The sequence below is a fragment of the Meriones unguiculatus genome, chromosome 5, assembly GCF_030254825.1.
Source record: "Meriones unguiculatus strain TT.TT164.6M chromosome 5, Bangor_MerUng_6.1, whole genome shotgun sequence".
NCBI lineage: Eukaryota > Metazoa > Chordata > Mammalia > Rodentia > Muridae > Meriones > Meriones unguiculatus.
In genome coordinates this window covers 120,889,190-120,907,067 of record NC_083353.1, presented here as the reverse complement: position 1 = coordinate 120,907,067, position 17,878 = coordinate 120,889,190, and the positions used below count along the sequence as shown (strand labels likewise).

Here is a 17,878-nt window from a genome sequence, read left to right as displayed (position 1 = left end):
GGGCTCGAGCAGTGAGTTGACTAGCTACTCAGCCACCTCTCTGCGGAGGCAACTGTCGGAAGCTGGACCATGCTTGAGTGACGACATAAAGAAACACACACACACACAGGCTCCATGGCCCCACCCAATTTCATTGACCAAACACAAATCCAAAGGCAAAGGCATTAAGAATTTCAAGATGGTGACCGCAGAGTATCAAATGCCAAGCACAGGGCTCTTGTGAGTGGAGGCTTTTCTTTCACGATGCACCATTTGCATCTTGTGGATGTCAACAAACCACAGAACAAACAGCACTCTCTTGGCCAGTCTGTCCCTGTCACAGCCTGCTCACGTGGCTGGTCATAGTAACAGTGGAACGAGGAACACGTGGTTCACTCACGCTGCTTCCTTTGTCTTTCTTCTAGTCATGATCCACAAGTTCTATCTAAAGACTTGAGTCTTATTAGGCGTGGCGTCGCATGCCTGTGATCCCAGCGCTTGGGAGGCAGAGGCAGGTGGATCTCTGAGTTGGAGGCCAGCCTGGTCTATAGAGCGAGTTTCAGGATAGGCAGAGCTACACAGAGGCACCTTGTCTGAGGGGTGGGAAGGCTTGAGTCTTTCTAAGGACATGTCCCTAAGAGGTGGAACATGTCAGAAAATCCAACCTCGGACCACAGCAAGAACAGGACTGGGAGTTGGACAACTTTTCCATGCAAAACCCACAGCTCTCATCTTAAAGGCAGTAAGAAGTAATTTATTCAGGAGCCATTTTGAGTGGACATGGCCTAGGAATATCAGTTTAGGTTACCCCAAATTCCATGTTCCAATGTTGAAGCAATTTCATGAGGTTTTTATAGTTTTATAGGGCAGAAAAAGTCATAAATCAAGGCAAGTTTAAAATACACTGGTATGTCCAGAAAAAAGGAGAAGTTGGTCTATAGGCTCAAGATACTATCTGAGCTCTTGGGTTGGTAGAAGCTAGTGGCCTACTAAATTTATAGACTCCAGAATATTTTTTTAACTATTCATTACAAGATGTTAGTTCTGACACAGAGGTGGGCAAGAAATGGCTGCCCCAGAGGGTAGAAATTGGCCTGTGGACCTGCAACATTCCAGTCTCTCCACAGTGCTGAGGTTCTCAGTCTGTCAACCAGTCTCTGCAGACACTCCTCAGGAGTTTTGCTTCACCCCCTGGCTGTCTTCTCTGGCATCCCATGCCTCAGGACCTTGTCTTCATCTGTCCAGGTCTCTGTTTCCTTATTATTCAGTTCTTCATGTGACAGTGTTGGCTTCCTTGCTCTTGTCGGAAGACTTAGACAGGATGAGTACTCACACTCCCTCCCAGATCTATTCCTGGCAGACAGTGTTGGCTTCCTGTTTTATCTCCATTTTTAATGGACTGGCTGTAATCGATGTATTTTGATTCATCAAAGCCATACATATCTCAGCTGTTTTGTCCTGATGCTGTTAACGCATAGAAGCCGAAAGAAACGAGGTGTGAGTAATTTGGATGTCAGTTGGCAAAAATGGGCTCTCATATCCTCCCGGGCCAACAACAGATGGGCTCATTCTATCACCCTAGATTTTCAAATAGAGATAATTAATACTTAAGCTGGGTCCTTTTATCTAAGGTGCTCAAAGGGCTTTGTGGTCATTAACACATTAGTTCACCTGCCTCAAGCCGCCCCAAGGTCAAGAGGCCTCTCCATACAACAAAGAGAGAGGGTCATGACTAACGCACAGGAAGGTAGGGAAGTGGACCTCACCAAAGTATTTCACCTGAAGAGATTCAATGGAAATATCTCCTGTGCCTGCTGGCACCTGTTTCACCACTCACGGAGCTCCTGGGTGTCCATCAGGTCCTTTGCAGCGTCCCCTTGCTCTTCCTGGAAGTTTCAGCCTTTCAAAGAACTAACAGTGATGGTAAAAGCAAATGGACCTTCTTGGAAGGTTCTTCTCTCAATGGAGGAAAATGACCTCCTTAAAGTTAAAGAGATGCATGAGACAGAAACATTTCTGCATGAGCCTGTCAAGGGTTTGCTGACAGTCTGGTACCTTGGTAGGCGGTCTCCATTGAAAAGCTCATGCCGAAAGCCACCCTGCGAAAAGTATCTTCTCAGAGGTATTAGGTTCCCTCGTCATCAAACCACGCACCCAGCAGGTGCTCCACAAGGGGCCAGGTGCTGTGGAGTAGAAGACAAAGATCCTGATGTCCAAGCACTTTAAATCAGGGAGGCGAGGTTCATCCAGATAAGTTGACATTTTTCTTTTCAGTTTGTTTGTTTTTTGATTTTTGAAACAGGGTTTCTCCCTGGCTGTCCTGAAACTCACTCTGTACACCAGACTGGCCTCAAACTCAAGAGATCCACCAGCCTCTGACTCCCAAGTGCTGAGGTTAAAGGAGTGTGCCACCACACCTGGCTCACGGTGACATATTTCTTCATTTTTATTTATTTGTTTCTATTCATTATTTACCACTTTACATATTAACTCATAAATTAGGCTCCAAAAAGTTAGGATTCCTTTCATTTTGAACAGAATGTATTCCTTTGTTTGTTTGTTTTTGTTTTTCAAGAAAGGGTTTTTTCTGTGTAGCCTTGGCTATCCTAGACTCACTTTGTAGACCAAGCTGGCCTCAAACTCACAGAGATCCCCCTGCCTCTGCCTCCCTGAGTGCTGGGATTATAGGCCTGCAACACCACGCCTGGCTCCAGAATGTATCCTTAGGTATTGTAGACTTGGTAGAAGGTCATTAGTGAGGGACAAATGAGTGAGGAAGGCAAGAAGAGTCTAGGAAATATGATGAACCAGACTTTAGACATGGAGGAAAGGCTTAGGTGAGAAGCAAGGCACGTGGAAATAAAAGTAAAATGTAATTCAAAACACAGACGGCATGTAAGAGAGGTTGAGCGGGTGGGCCTTGGAAAAAACAATGTGGCTAAACCACTGCAATCTAAAGACCTGGGTAGAATATGGTTGGATGGTAGAGCCAGGTCATAGGGCATCTTAAAGGCAAACAAAGTGCACTGACATGGGGCTTTTCAAATCATAAATGGAAAGAGTCACAAAGGAAACTGGAGGGTCATTGCATAGGCTTTGTCTGTCGCATTTGTCCTTCTGAATGAGGATTGAGTATCTTCTCGAGGGTCTTCCTTGTTGTTTAGCTTCTTTAGGAGTATAGATTTTAGTATGTTTATCCTATATTATACGTCTAATATCCACTTATGAGTGAGTATATACCATGTGTGTCTTCCTGCTTCTGGATAACCTCACTCAGGATGATCTTTCCGAGTTCCCACCATTTCCCTGCAAATTTCGTGATTTCCTTGTTTTTAATAGGAACATTGGTAAATGTACCACAATTTCTGTTTCCATTCCTCCGTTGAAGGACAACTGAGCCCTGGGGGACTTGCAGAGACTGATACCCCAACCAAGGACAATTCCTGGAGAGAACCTAAAACCCCAGCTCAGATGTAGCCCATAGACTCATTCTCGAAGTAGGTTCTCTAATAAGGGGAGCAGGGGCTTTCTCTGGCATGAACTCAGTGACAGGCTTTCTGATTACCTCCCCCTGGGGGGTGCAGCCTTGCCAGGCCACAGAGGAAGACAATGCAACCAGTCCTGATGAGACTTGATAGGCTACCGTCAAATAGAAGGGGAGGAGGTCCTCCCCTATCAGAGGACTAGGGGAGGGGCATAGGAGAGAAGAACGAGGGAGGGTGGGATTGGGAGGAGATGAGGGAAGGGGACACAGCCAGGACACAAACTGAATAAATAGTAACAAATGATAATAATTTTAAAAATTTAAATAAATAAATAAATAAACAAATAATAACAATTTAAAATTTTAAAAATTACTTTGATTGTATTCCACAAAAAAAAAAAAAAAAAGGTCAAGAGATTGGAGGAAATCCCTGAAATAGGGCTTAAGTATTTTCCCATCGCTTCCTAAACGCATTGGGATATACTGTAAGGAGGCAGATTTCCCTGAAGACACACCTCTCTGGGGCCATAGCACCTCTGGCCAGCAGTAAATGAAAAATAATTGTCCCCACCAAAGAAATCTGTGCAGAAAAGTTGCCGTAAAACTGGACTAGGTGTGTCTTGGTGAACTTCCGGTTCTTTTTATAGCCACTTCTGGAACCTGAGTGAGGTCCTGCAGGTCTTCCGCCCATTTGAGGAGAGATTAAAGCACCTGAGGTTGTGTCCTCCTTACTCATTTGCAGTCACAGCTTCGCCATCACCTCAGCCTCAGCGGCACCCGAGGAGACACGGAGGAGGTAAGCCGGGGTCTAGGGGCCTTGGTGTCAGCTGTGAAGTGGGATCATCGCTCCTGCCAGCTGAATTTGGAAGAGCTAAAGGGGAATAGAGCTAGAAGTGTTCAAAGTGCAATGGGGTATTTTTTTGTGTTTGTTCACTTTGCTGTTATGTTATTTTGCTGGATCAACATGGGGTTGTTTTTCTAGGCCACCTCAGCTAAGTCAAGGATTTTAGTCCTAAATATCCATAAAATTACTTGAAGGAAGGTGACATTTTGTTCACCTTTTTTGGTGATCAAGTAACAGGTGTTTAACAATAGCCCATTGCATTGGGTTGACTTGAAATAAAATGAAAGAAGAGACAGTCATTAAAGTTACTGGGGACCATAGCTTGCATGTCTGCCCTAAGCAGGGTGTCAGTGTTTGGGATAATCCCGTCGAGGATGCATTGACATCCTGGAGCCTGATACAGCTAGAACCCCACTGCTCAGACAAGAAGATTCTGCTGCCTCCAATGGCCTCTTGGAATTCTGATATGAAAATAGAGGATGGATTATCTGGAGTTCCCCCAAGTGCAGACCGTTCTGGTTTTGCCCTGCAGAGTATGGAGCTGAGTTGGTTTTGAAGGATTTAGGTTGGCCTTCTCACTTCTTTCCTTGCTATCCTGTACACACAACAGTTACTAACTTGGGGGTGATAGAGAAGATGGCATTCCTACCTTTGTAGACTCTGTCTGTGGCTATCAGATCTTTACCCCACCCAGGAAGCTTGGAGTTCAGATAAGTGGTGAGAGGCAAATAAGACGTAACTCTCCAGTATCTGAGTGACTATTTGGTAAAGCTGTTCCCTGCGTATGCTATGGTGTCTTCATTTGGAACAACAGACAGGACTCCCAACAGGCATTCCTGTGGGTAGATATAAAATCATGAGTTACCTTCATCTTTTTTTTCACAGGAGACCAGTCGTCCGTTCTCGTGTGAGGTCTACCTATAAATCACCATGTATGAGGACTGCGTGAAGTCCACGGAAGAATATTACCTTTTCTGTGACAATGAGGGGCCATGGAGCATCGTTCTGGAGTCCTTGGCGGTGATCGGCATAGTGGTTACGATATTGCTGCTCCTGGCATTTCTCTTCCTCATGCGGAAGGTGCAGGACTGCAGCCAGTGGAACGTGCTTCCCACCCAGTTCCTTTTCCTGCTGGGCGTGCTGGGGCTCTTCGGACTCACTTTCGCCTTCATCCTCCAGCTCAACCAACAAACTGCCCCTGTTCGCTACTTCCTCTTTGGGGTTCTCTTTGCTATCTGCTTCTCCTGCCTCCTGGCTCATGCTTCCAACCTGGTGAAATTGGTCCGGGGTAGAGTCTCCTTCTGCTGGACAACAATTCTGTTCATTGCTATCGGTGTCAGCCTGTTGCAGACCATCATCGCGATAGAGTACGTGACCCTCATCATGACCAGAGGCTTGATGTTCGAGCACATGACCCCGTACCAGCTCAATGTGGACTTTGTCTGTCTCCTGATCTATGTCCTCTTCCTGATGGCCCTCACTTTCTTCGTCTCCAAGGCCACCTTCTGTGGCCCGTGTGAAAACTGGAAGCAGCACGGAAGGCTCATATTTGCCACTGTGCTCGTCTCCATCATCATCTGGGTGGTGTGGATCTCCATGCTCCTGAGAGGCAACCCTCAGCTCCAGCGACAGCCCCAGTGGGATGACGCGGTCATCTGCATTGGCCTGGTCACCAACGCGTGGGTCTTCCTGCTACTCTACGTCATCCCCGAGATGAGCATCCTCTACAGATCGTGCAGGCAGGAGTGCCCACCACAAGGCAACTGCCAGGTCCCCGTCTACCAACGCACCTTCAGGATGGAGAACCAGGAACCCTCCAGAGGTACATCCCAGAGGGCCTGGGGCAGGGAGGGGACTAGATAGGCAGGGAGAACCCAGAGGGATCTCAAAGGCAGAGGCCAGATTTTTTTGGTGACTCGTGTCAGTCATAGAGACAAAGCCTTCTAGAACCAAATGGAAATCAGATCTTAGAGACATAGGCTTTATGCGGCAAGAACAAGACAAAAGGAATTGAATGCCTTCCAGATAAAATGTAAAACCCATTTGTGGGACTCGTCACTCATGAGAGTCACAGAGTTTAACAACTTCTGGGTTTCTATTTTGCAAGCTGTTCACTGTTTAAAGAAAAAAAAAATCTTTCAAAGTTCTGTTACAAAAAGCAACAGGAAAGACCATTTAATCTGAATTCTATGTGATATCTCAGATGTATAAAGACTAATAGACAGGAAATAACTGCTTATACGACATTTTCTTGATAGTTTCTAGATAATTTTATATATACATGCTTATGTATATATTTAAAAATCAAGCTACTTGTCTCTGTTTTGTTAGGGACTGACACTATCCATGATACCAAAGATGCCTGGTCCCATCAACCTGGGGGAAATAGTGGCTAATTTCAGCTATCTGGAAATGTACCAAAAAACTCATTAATTCCTCTTAGGAAACATCTGACATCATTCATAGCCCAGCAGCACAGTTTTACACCAATTTTGGTGTCTTAATAGACAACTGATTTCTCTCATTTTCTTTCTATTGCATAACAAAGATGCTAGTTTCTATATTATACGGGACACATAATGTTCACCAGGCTCAAAAACATTTCATTATAAGCTTTCTTTTTAAGTGTGTACACTTTCTGAGCTGTTATCTGGAGTTAATTACACATTCACATTAAATCCTGTCCAAATAAATGCATCTATTAGTTCTTTTCAGTTCTGTTGATGGAGAGTCGGAAGTTGATGCTATATCCCCTTCCTACAAAATTAGGCATTGCTTTGGATGCTTCACGTCAGATCCCTGAGGCTTATGGGGGAAACTGCAGAGTTTGTCATTCTTTAAAATTCCTTTCATAGTTCCTACCTGAAGATGAGATAAAAGTTGCTGTTTTCTTCTTTTTTTTTTTTTTTTAGGTGTTTTGTTGTTGCTGTTGTTGTTTGTTTTTTATTATTATTAATTACACTGTTTTCTTCTTTTGATGTGTAAACCCAGAAAACAAAATCCCAGAGACAAAGTTCACATGGTACCATAATAGCCAAAAACATGCTTGGAAAGACCCTTTTTCCATGTGCCCCCAAACGTTAGGCATGTGTTTAAAATGTTGTGTTGTAGGAAGGGTACAGCTTTGTCTCAGACAAACAATAACATTTAAAGTGTTGTCAGGCATGGCACAACAAACTCATACCCCAGCAAAGCTGAGGCCAGCCTGTGCTATGAGACGAATTCCAGGCTACATGAAGTACATTGTAAGATGGTCTAAAACCATTATTACAGGGGGATATTACAGGTATTATAGGGGGCGTCTCAGAACTTGCTGATGGATCAAAACTATCCTACTATCCAATTAAGATTAGAAAAATGTGCTTCTTAAACCAGGAGATGCTGTGCAGACCTTTAGTCCCAGCACTCGGGAGGCAGGAGGAAAGCAGATCTGTGAGTTCAAGGCCACTCTAGTATAGGATTCCAGGGCAGCCAGGGCTGGCTACACAGACAAACCCTGTCTCAAAAAAACAAAACAAGAAGGAAAGAAAGACAGAAAGAAAGAAAGAAAGAAAGAAAGAAAGAAAGAAAGAAAGAAAGAAAGAAAGAAAGAAAGAAAGAAAGAAAGAACTGCACTTTAAGCAGGAAATAGTCTGCAGATGATAGTGATTCCCAGAGTCATTTGATATTTTGTGGGGAAGAAATCAATAGTATAGTTTTTCTTTTCTTTTTTTTTTTTTTAATGCAAGTTTCCCTCCAAGATTGGGCAGAGTCACCTAAAAGTTCATGCTGGAGACTAAATCAGAACATAGGTCACCTTGAAAGGATCCAATTATCAAAACATGAAGAGTGTAATTGAAATGCAATGGAAAGTTTAGGGTTATAACTTGCTAGAAAAAGTAGTTAAAGAGAAATGAGATAGGTTAGCGCCTGCACCTTGGAAGATCACAAGCGTTAACACGGGTGCTGTGAAAGCAGCTGGAAAGCAGTGTCTTTGGCCTACAATCTTGTTTATTGAAGTAATAATCACAATCTAACTAAACAGAGAGGAGCGCCATGCCTTTGTTCTTGGCATCAGTCAGCATCAACACAGGTCTGGGATCCACTAATGAGGAGTGTGAGCCACTGGGGAGGCTCCGTGGAAAACCACAGGGATGATTAAAGAGTCTTTAGCGTCAGCCCTGTGCGGAAAGGTTAGGACAGTAAAACTAAGTTGGTAGTTTTAACTTTTATGCGCCTTTCTCATTGAGACAGGCAGAGCCAAGCTCTGTCCGTGTCGATGCTCTCCTGAAACACAGCATTTTGTTCAGGTCCATGAGGCACACAGTGGCCCTGTGACTCTTCTGACTCACGCTGTTTGCAACCTCGGCTCCAGCGGCATTGTAATTTGATTTACCGCTGGGCTTATAAAACCAGAATTATGCAGCTGAGAGAAAAGGAAGCCAAGGGGTGATTAGCAGAGAATTTCAGGAGCATAAAGACATCTCTATGGGAGGCAGTTGTCCTGCTGTTTTCCATCACCAACTAAAAATGGGGTAAAATGAACTTGAACCAAGGCATAAAGGATTGATATTAAATGGGAAAACAAGAGATGGTAAAGGATTGGCTTAAACCGATCAGCAAGAGGGATTAGAGATTCCATCAATTCCTGGAAGGCTTTGGAAAGATCAGGCTTTAAAATCGATCTGAAGTAGCTTACGGGCCTAATTCTAGAACATGACAACATCCGGATGTGAACGCAATCTGGTTGTGCCACAGGACATAGCACAAACGTGCAGGTTTATTTATGTTGTAAATGTGTTCCTAAAGAGCGGTATACTGGGCTGGGCTGGATAAATAGCCCAGTCAGTGAAATGCTCGCTGTGCAGGCAAGATGACCTAATTTGATGCTCAGAACCCATGTTACAAAAAAAAAAAAAAAAAGGAAAGGAAGGAAGGAAGGAAGGAAGGAAGGAAGGAAGGAAGGAAGGAAGGAAGGAAAGGTGTGGCCGCACATTTTTGTTATTCCAGTGCTGAGGAGGTGGAGACAAGCAAATTCCTGGGGCTCAGAGAAGAAAGCACATGTCCCAGAAGTACAAGGACCACAGTTCTCATCCCCAGCATCCATAGGAACTCCAGGCAGACATGGCAGCCTTTTCTGCCAGCCTTCACCAGGCAGAAACATTCAGGAGATGCCCGGAGCAAGCTGGCGACATACACTAGCCAAATCAGGAAGTCTGGGGTCAGGCAGCACCCCCGCCTTGAGGTGTAAGGTGGGGGTCACTCAGAGGATACTCATTGTCAACCTCTAACCCCTGTGTGTGTGCTCGCACACCACACACACACACACACACACACGTAGAGATTGCTGTAGTGAGTGGTGTCTAAGAAACAGCACTCAAGGTTGACCTCAGGCCTCCACACACATACATCAACACATGTGCGCCCATACACACATGAGCACACATCCACACAGCTGCATGGATGGAATGCTGAAACTGGGTGCTCTTCATAAGACTCCTTTTTTTTTTTTTTTTTGATTGTTTGGTTTGGTTTGGTTTGGTTGAGGCAGGGTTTCTTGTAGCTCAGTTTAGCCTTGAACTCCTGACCCTCCTACTTCTGTCTCCACAGTGCTCAGAGTACATCCATACACCGGACACTCAGCTCCACTGAGCCGCAAACGTGTCTATTCTCACAGCATTTGATTAAAATTTCCCAAGCTCAACATATTGTTAGGCACGGGGAAGGTCATCATAAAGATCCCGAGAACAGTGCAAAGGAATAGTGTGGATAAACGCAGTCCTTAAGGTGTAAGATATGACTGGAGAAGCCATTTATAAATTGTTTGTGCTTAATTATCTCATTTGTGTGTGTCTGGTTTGACAGTATTTTAACATATGGGTCTTTAATCTGATTGGTAGGTGGGCTATGTTGTCTTCTATTTGAAGTCAGTGAATTTGAGAATAATTGTGCTTTTAAATTATAGCTAATCCTACCAAATCAACAGCCACTAACTAAACCAGTTCTCACTGAGGGCTTGCAGGTCATAAACACAGTAGGATATCAGTTACAGGGGGACTGTAACTTCTGGGGACAAGTCAGTTCTCTTCTAGTTATTGCCTGCTTTCTCCAGTGTAGATGAAGGAGGATATTGTTCATCTCAGGCTTGCTAACAGCAAGACCGACCTGTCTGCAAAGGAATCCCGCGATGACGGGCAGTTTTCTGGATGGTGGTTGAGTGGGTACATAAGCCTGCTGTGAGTACTTTCAAAAGGATTAGTACCAAGATAAGCGATGAGTGGACAGAGGAAACAGCTTGATGAACATAAAATGAGCAAGCCACGAGAAAGCCAGTCCTACAAACATTAGACCCTTCTGGTTTCCCTCAAAGTACCAACTTTAGTTGGGTATAGTCTTTTCAGTAATTCGTTCTTTATTTTGTTTTAAAATTTATTGGGGCAGGGGACAGTACAACTTTCAGGACTCAGTTTCTCTCCTTCCATCGAGGGATTCAGGAACAAACACAGGTTGGCAGGCTTTTATGGCAAGTGCCTTTACCCACTGAGCCATCTCACCAGTCTCCACGTTTTTCTTCAAAGTGTATCTACTTTCTCACAGGAAACCCAGTGGAATGGACCAGGTGACAGCTGTTGCTTGCTCTTTTACAGGAAGCTCATTTTTATTGTCTTGCCACCCTAAGACATTCCCGGAATCTTAAATGACTTTGCAGCAGTTGGGAGTAGAAAGGTGCTTCCCAGAAACTTAGGAACTAGTGGTTGGGGACATATGGGGGAAGGTCGGTGGATGAGTCCTAGCTTAGAGTTGGGTAGGAGAAAGAAATTCTGCTAGGCAGTAAGGTATCCTGGGTGTTATCTATTTTGTTTTAACTTGGATAAAAAGAATTTGAAATTTTTCTCATCGTCAAGAATTGGTTAAGGAAATATGTTCCCCTAGATTTGAACATTGTGTGATGCATACATATATGGAAACATCATGTAGTCCTCCTTAGTGTACAACTTAAAAAAAAATGTGTTAGGGACTGGTGAGATGGCTCAGTGGGTATGAGCACCTGGGTTCATTCCCTAGAACCTATTTGGTGAAAGGAGGAGAGCAACCCCATGGCCTCTGACATCCACCCTTGTGCTGCACCCACTGACATGCACCCACCCACTGACACACATACATACAAAAATAATAAGTGAAAAAACATAACAAAATGGCAAAAGAACTGAGGATATAGCTCAGTGGTAAGGCGCTTGCCAGCATGCAAGGGGAAACCTATGTTCAATCCAGCACTACTTAAAAACAGAACAAAACAAAACAATAAAACAACAACAAAGACCACTAGAGTCTCAATAGTTGAGAGCTGGGAGCCGGAGCAATGGATCAGCTCTGAAGAGCAAACATTGGACTAAGGCTGAGTTCCCGGTACCCACATCCGGTGGCTGCAGTTACAACTGTAACTCCAGACCCAAAGGCTCGCTGCCTCTTCTGGCCTCATCAGCCCCCTGGACCCATATGCATGTACACACAAGTGCATAATAAATCAAGAATAAAAATATTCTTTAAAAAAAGAGTTGCAGACCAGGAAGAGATGAGAGAAGGATCAAGAGAGAAACTAGCTTAAAATAGGGGGGGGGGGGGAATAATGAACCATAGACAGGATTTGTTTGGTCTGAAATTAGATAAGAGAAATCCACGTGGATTTAGAATGAGATCCACAAAGATCAGGGCATAAGTATAACTAGGTAACAGGAAAAGCAGAGCCTGTCACTATGCAGATGGAGACTCACACCCCTGGATTGGCAAAACCCTGGCTTTCTAACCAACAAGGGCCCCAACCTCTAGGAGCCTCAGACTCTTCATATTTAATTGAAGATTGTGATGTCAGCCCCTGCTTCTTCCATACATAGATGCCAAGTCCCACTCAATTCAATTTCCTACTGTAAAAGGAACTTTTATTCTCCTGTTCAATTGTCTCGGGGGCTTACTGCCTCATTCTGCTAACCTAGGCCTAGTCCTAGAAGCTTCTAGCTTCAGTACAATCTAACCCAGGCCTAGAAAGTTTTCAGCCTGAGACTTATTGCTTAATAAGTAAGCTCACCCTTTCTAGTTCTTACTGAGTTCTGGGATGGCTGGTTCTAGCTCCAACTCCTCTTCCAGCTAAATTATTCAACCTGGCTTTTCTCTTGGCCTTTGAGTTGCTCTGCTTGGCCTCAAACTAACTCCAGCAACCTTTTCTAATCTTCTGGCTCCTCATTCTCTTGTCTTCTCCTGAATTTCCTCTCTGCAACCTGTCTATTATTGTCCCAGTGAAACCACATCCACTCTCTTTTTCTCTCTCTCATTGCCTCTTAACTAGCTTCTCTTCCTCACTCTTCTCATCAGAGTTGGGCGTATCCTATTTTGTCAAATCTTCCTCTGATTCGTCACTGTTTCTGCCACTCAATTAGACATCACTTTCAAACATGGGTGCTTCCTTCTATAAACCAACTTTACCTTCATTGCTTGGGAATAAAGGCGTGTATCACCATGCCTGGACCTAAGCTTTTCTTAACCTGAAACTTGCTCTATACCAGGCTGGCCTTGAACTCAGAGATCTACTTGCCTCTGTCTCCTCTGTTAAGGGTGAGTTTGTATTCCATCTGGATCACACAGCACTAGGTCTTTGAATGTGATCTCATGCCAGAACAGCCATGTTCTGAATTAAAATTCCTCTACATCCTACCATAAGGTAGTTGAGGGTTTTATTTAGCGAAATAGTAGTTTGATAAAATTGTGAACAACAACTAGAAATGAATAATTTCTATTCTAATTTTTGACCCAGTTTGATGGTAAAGATGAAATTACTTGCCAAGGGACTGAGTATAAAGGAGTCCCGATAAGCTACAAAAGTAAAACCAAGGACTCAGTTTGCCCTATATTGAAGAGAAGACATGCATTTTCTACATCACAAAATTCAACCCCTCAAGAAAACGTCTGTAGGAGGAAGCTGTCAGGGTCAGGCATGACAATACCACCATAGTAACGTACACAGCATAGCTCACACACTCCTTCCTGTATTTCCCAACCCACCGGCTCTGCACAGACATCAGTTGTTTGTACTTCAAGAACCTACGGAGCAGACTTGCTGCTCTGATCATTGGGATTTCCCCTTTATTTCCACCAGGAAGCGTCATGAACCAAAGGTTAAAGAACTTGACAGGGCGAGAGGACAAGTGTAAAACAGAGAAAAGGGAAGTCGGCAACACAGATGCGGGGCTCAAGCCAACCTGCTCTAGGGTCCCACCATCCAGCACCGCAGCCTCGAAAGTGTGACCACTGATGGCACAGCTATGTCTGCGGCCACCAAACACAGCCACGCGTGGGGCAGGTGTTTGACTGGAGAGAGAGCAATCCCTGCCTTCACAGGGGTTGCTCCAACCCCCATGATAGGGATTGCTGTCTGGTCGAGAGACTATGCTGAATGACTGTGGATGTGGTTATTCTATGACAATATAGGATTCCCCTAAGGATCTGTGTGTGTGTGTGTGTGTGTGTGTGTGTGTGTGTGTGTGTGTGTGTGCATGTGTATGTGTGCATGTGTGTGTGTGCATGTGTGTGCATGTGTGTGTGTGCATGTGTGTGCATGTGTGTGTGTGCGTGTGTGTGTGTGTGTGCATGTGTGTGCATGTGTGTGTGTGCATGTGTGTGCATGTGTGTGCCTGCCTGTATCTCTGTGTGTATGTACATGTGTGTCCCTTAGATGTGCACCTTTGTGGTGCTGGGAATCAAACTCAGCGACTTGCAATGTTAGGCAAACTCTGGAAACGATTTTTTGTTATGTCCAGTTTTAAAATTTGGATCTAATTGATCTGGGCATTCAAACACACTCCTATAAACCAAACAACTCAAGAAGCTGAGGCAGAAGGATCACCAAAAGTCTGAAGCCAGTCTAGATTACACGGGAAATTCTAAACCAACCTAGGCTACATTGTAGGCCCCTTCTCAAACAACAACAACAAAAATGAATCCAAGCTCGTGCAGAAGTCAGCCTGCAGTGACTGTTGAAAGTGCATGACCCCAGGGGTCACTGTTAATGCCAAGGCAGGGGCATTCCAGCCCAGGCCTGGGCCCTTTTTGTGATAGCCATAATGGCTCTCCTGCCTTTGCAGTTGCTTCTCCTGGACACACGTGTCCCATCCATACACAGCCTTCTTCATACATGTTAAAAAGACTCTTCTTAAATCAAGGTTTTCAAGTGTGGATGTGGCAGTGCACATCTGTTATCTAGTATCTGATGGCTGGAAGGAGGAGTGTCAGAAGTTCAAAGTTAGCCTCAGCTACACAGTGAACACAGCCCAGGCTACATGACATCTTGCTCAAAATACCAGATGAGGGAATGAGTGGATGAATGAATGAACAAACCCACTGGATTTTTTTTTTTAATAGCTGCCACAACCAAGTAGTCCTTTTAAGGAACGAAGAGCCTCTTTGCAAACCACTGAGCCGCCTCATAGACCGGTGGCCCTCCAACACTAATACAGCCCTTCCCTCCTTTGGCTTTCAGCCCGAGACAGTGATGGAGCTCAGGAGGACGTAGCTCTAACTGCACATGGTACCCCCATTCAGCTGCAGGTAAATGTGCTCCACTCGTTCACCTAGGAGGACATGCACACATCTCTCCTTAGGGTCTTCAGGCTCTGCGCCCAATGATTTTACAGACCCAAGGGAGGACAGGCAGGGCAGGCCAGCCTCAAGCCACACCAGGATGGCACAGGTGAGGCCCCTTTTAGCCTCAGTTTAAACCCAGTGAGTCCCCTTCCCCACCAGCACCTCACTGTATTTTTCCCAGGAAGGACCAAGTCAGGCATGAGGTCTGTATGACATTGAGGAGGGTTGGTTAAGTCTTCCAGTGTCAATGGAAGACTCTAAACAACTCATGACTGTTGGCTCTGTTTTTAGTGTCGGCCATCTAAATCCATCCCCTGTACCCTCAGCTTTCCCTGTGAATCACTGTCTAGCCCCGACAGCCCTGGCCATCCTGAGAACAGGGCTGGGCGTCATCACCATCTGGAAACCCAGATGGATGAACCAATTTTAATCCTTTCAGGCAAAAACAGAGGGTGCTCTGCTGAGTAGGCTGGACGTCACACAACCCGCTGGACACATTGAGCTGGGATGGCTTAAAGACAGTCAGCTCTGGAGAGCCCAAAAATACCACCCTGGGGAGAACCTCTTTCTCTGTGGGGACCGCAAGCAACTGCAATCCAAGCCAGTCTTCGATCGCTTGTTCACTGAACTTTATAAGGCAACCGGCTAAGCTCAGCCATCTGTAACTGAGAATTTGTGTCCCCCTGAATGAGACTTAGAATAGGATATAGTCACATGTCATTTGCTCTAGTTAGCCCTGGCAGAGGAGGGTGGGAGTGGGGATGAGGAGCTTTTTAACAAGAGGAAAAAAAAATGTGTTTATCCATTCCTGCAAAGAGTTTCTTGGGTGTATTTCAAATTCCAGGAATCAGCTTTTCAATGGCCTTGCCTATGCCCCTGACCCCCAAAAAAAGTCTTATTAATGACCAACACTGACACCTGATATAAATAGGTTTGTATGATGGTTAGTTTCCATTGTCAACTTTACACAGCCTAGAATCACCTGGGAAAAGATCCTCAAGGAAGGAGTCTACGTTAACTTGGCTTATGACCGTATCTGCAGAGGATTGTCTTAATTACTTTATGTAGTGTGGGAAGATCCAGCCCACTGTGGGTGGCACCACTCCCTAGGCTCCTGCATGATCCTGGATCATGTAAGAGGAGAAAGAGTGCTGAGCCCATTCATTCTCTGAGCATGGATTCATTTCTGTCTGCCTTTAATCTCAGATGTGATATGACCAAATTGTTTCAAATTCCTGCCACCTTGACTACAACCTGGAGCAAGCTAAAATAAACAGTTTGACACCTGAGTTACTTTTTGTGAGGATTTCTTTTTTTTTTTAATCACAGTGACAGGAATAAAACTAGGACAATTTGGTAGGGTTTTTTTTGTTTGTTTGTTTAACTAGCAAAGAATTAAATGATAGTGAAATGATAATATTTGGCTCAGGAAGTTGCTAACAACATTCCTTCCTTCCTTTCCAGACTGTTGATCCCAGCAAGGAGTATCTCATCCCACGAGCTACACTAAGCCCACAGCAAGATGCAGAATTATAAAACTACCTGAAATAAAACAGGGACAACTGGAAGACTATTCTGCTCAACACAGCCCTGGCAGGCCTAGGAGAGCCCTGGACACACTGTCACTGAAGTGTCTGTCCTGTCCCTCCCTCTCTGTCCTCTTGGCCTTTCCACCCTTCTGGACCCATCCTCTGAAGGCTATCATGTCCTGCATAATTACAGTCTTGCTGCCACCCTAATTACTGTGTCTTTTGCATTTATTTAACCACAGTTTTTCAATCTTAGCAATGCCTGGAAGAATTGGTGTCTCTTACAAATGGGACTGAAATAAACACCACATTGTGAAGAAATGGGGGTCGTTCTGGTGTGACAAAGCACAGAGATTTACAGCTACTTGGAACTGGATTACACCTCTGCTGGTTTTTCAGTTATACTAAAAACCATGCCTAATCAATGCTACCATCTTAAGCCCGTTTAAGGGTTCAGTCCAAGCCCTTCACAGTGGCACATGCCTGGAATCACAGTGCCAGTGATCTGTAGCCTGGGTGGTAAGAAGTTTGTCCTTGGCTGCAGTGCAGATCTGCAGTCAATCTGGGATGAGTAACATCTTGTTTCCAAAGTGGGGGGGGGGAGCAAAAACAAAAAACAGCTCAGTTCAGCTCAGTACTGTTGGCTACATTCAAGTTGTATTCAAAAGGCTCCTAGAACTTTCTCATTCAGAGAAACTGAAATTTTCCACTCACTAAGTCATAGAGTCTCTCCCCACCCCCACTACTGGCCACCGCCGTTCTCCTTTCTGTGAATTTGACAATTCTAGATGCTTCCTATAACAGAATCATACTTTGTATCTACAGTGTTTGTCTTTCTGTGGTTGCCTAATTTCCCTTAGACTAGGAACCTCAATATCTACCCATGTTATATGTGTGGGTACTTTTGGAGTATTTTATTTGGCTGTATGTAAAGCATGTTTGTACAGTGTCTGTGGAGGCCAGAAGATGATGTCAGATCCTCTGGACCTGGACATACAGGAACTATCTGATGTAATAAGAACTTGAACCCTGGCCCCCTGCAAGAGCAGCAATTGCTCTTAATTACTGAGTCTCTCCAGCACCACCCCCACCACCATGTTGTATTTATTTATAACGGGATTCCTTTTGTTTCCTGCTTGTTTGCTTGTGTATATAGTGTCGGGGCTGGGAGGGGTGTGCATGTAGAGGTCAGAGGGCAAATGAGTGTCAGTCATTGCTTCTATTTTATTCGAGGCGAAGTCTCATTTGCTGTTTGCCGCTGTATAGACCAAGCTACCTGGCCCACAAGCTTTTTCAGCTCTTCTCTGTGTGCTTCCTACCTCCCAGGAGAAGCACACGATGGTTACTGACACGGCGACCATGTCCGGCTTTTACGTGGATTCTGGGCATTTAAACTCACTTTCTCATGTTTATACCCCAACAGTTCGCCCA

At 44.7% G+C, this 17,878-nt stretch overlaps 1 protein-coding gene across 1 annotated transcript; it reads left to right on the top strand.

Moving 5' to 3' along the window:
- The first annotated feature begins 4,116 nt into the window (after positions 1–4,116).
- Positions 4,117–16,657, top strand: Gprc5d (G protein-coupled receptor class C group 5 member D). Its single transcript, XM_021634107.2, has 4 exons — positions 4,117–4,259; positions 5,193–6,129; positions 14,815–14,882; positions 16,383–16,657. Exons 2-4 carry the CDS (start codon positions 5,238–5,240, stop codon positions 16,452–16,454), a joined length of 1,032 nt encoding a protein of 343 aa, XP_021489782.1. The 5' UTR covers positions 4,117–4,259; positions 5,193–5,237; the 3' UTR covers positions 16,455–16,657.
- The last annotated feature ends 1,221 nt before the right edge of the window (positions 16,658–17,878 follow it).

Excerpts from the sequence above, each read along its gene's own strand:
- Gprc5d (XM_021634107.2), top strand. The coding sequence starts at position 5,238 with ATGTATGAGGACTGCGTGAAGTCCACGGAAGAATATTACCTTTTCTGT. Across the intron at positions 6,130-14,814 it reads GAACCAGGAACCCTCCAGAG|CCCGAGACAGTGATGGAGCT; the intron begins GTACATCCCAGA and ends TTTGGCTTTCAG. Across the intron at positions 14,883-16,382 it reads GTACCCCCATTCAGCTGCAG|ACTGTTGATCCCAGCAAGGA; the intron begins GTAAATGTGCTC and ends CTTCCTTTCCAG.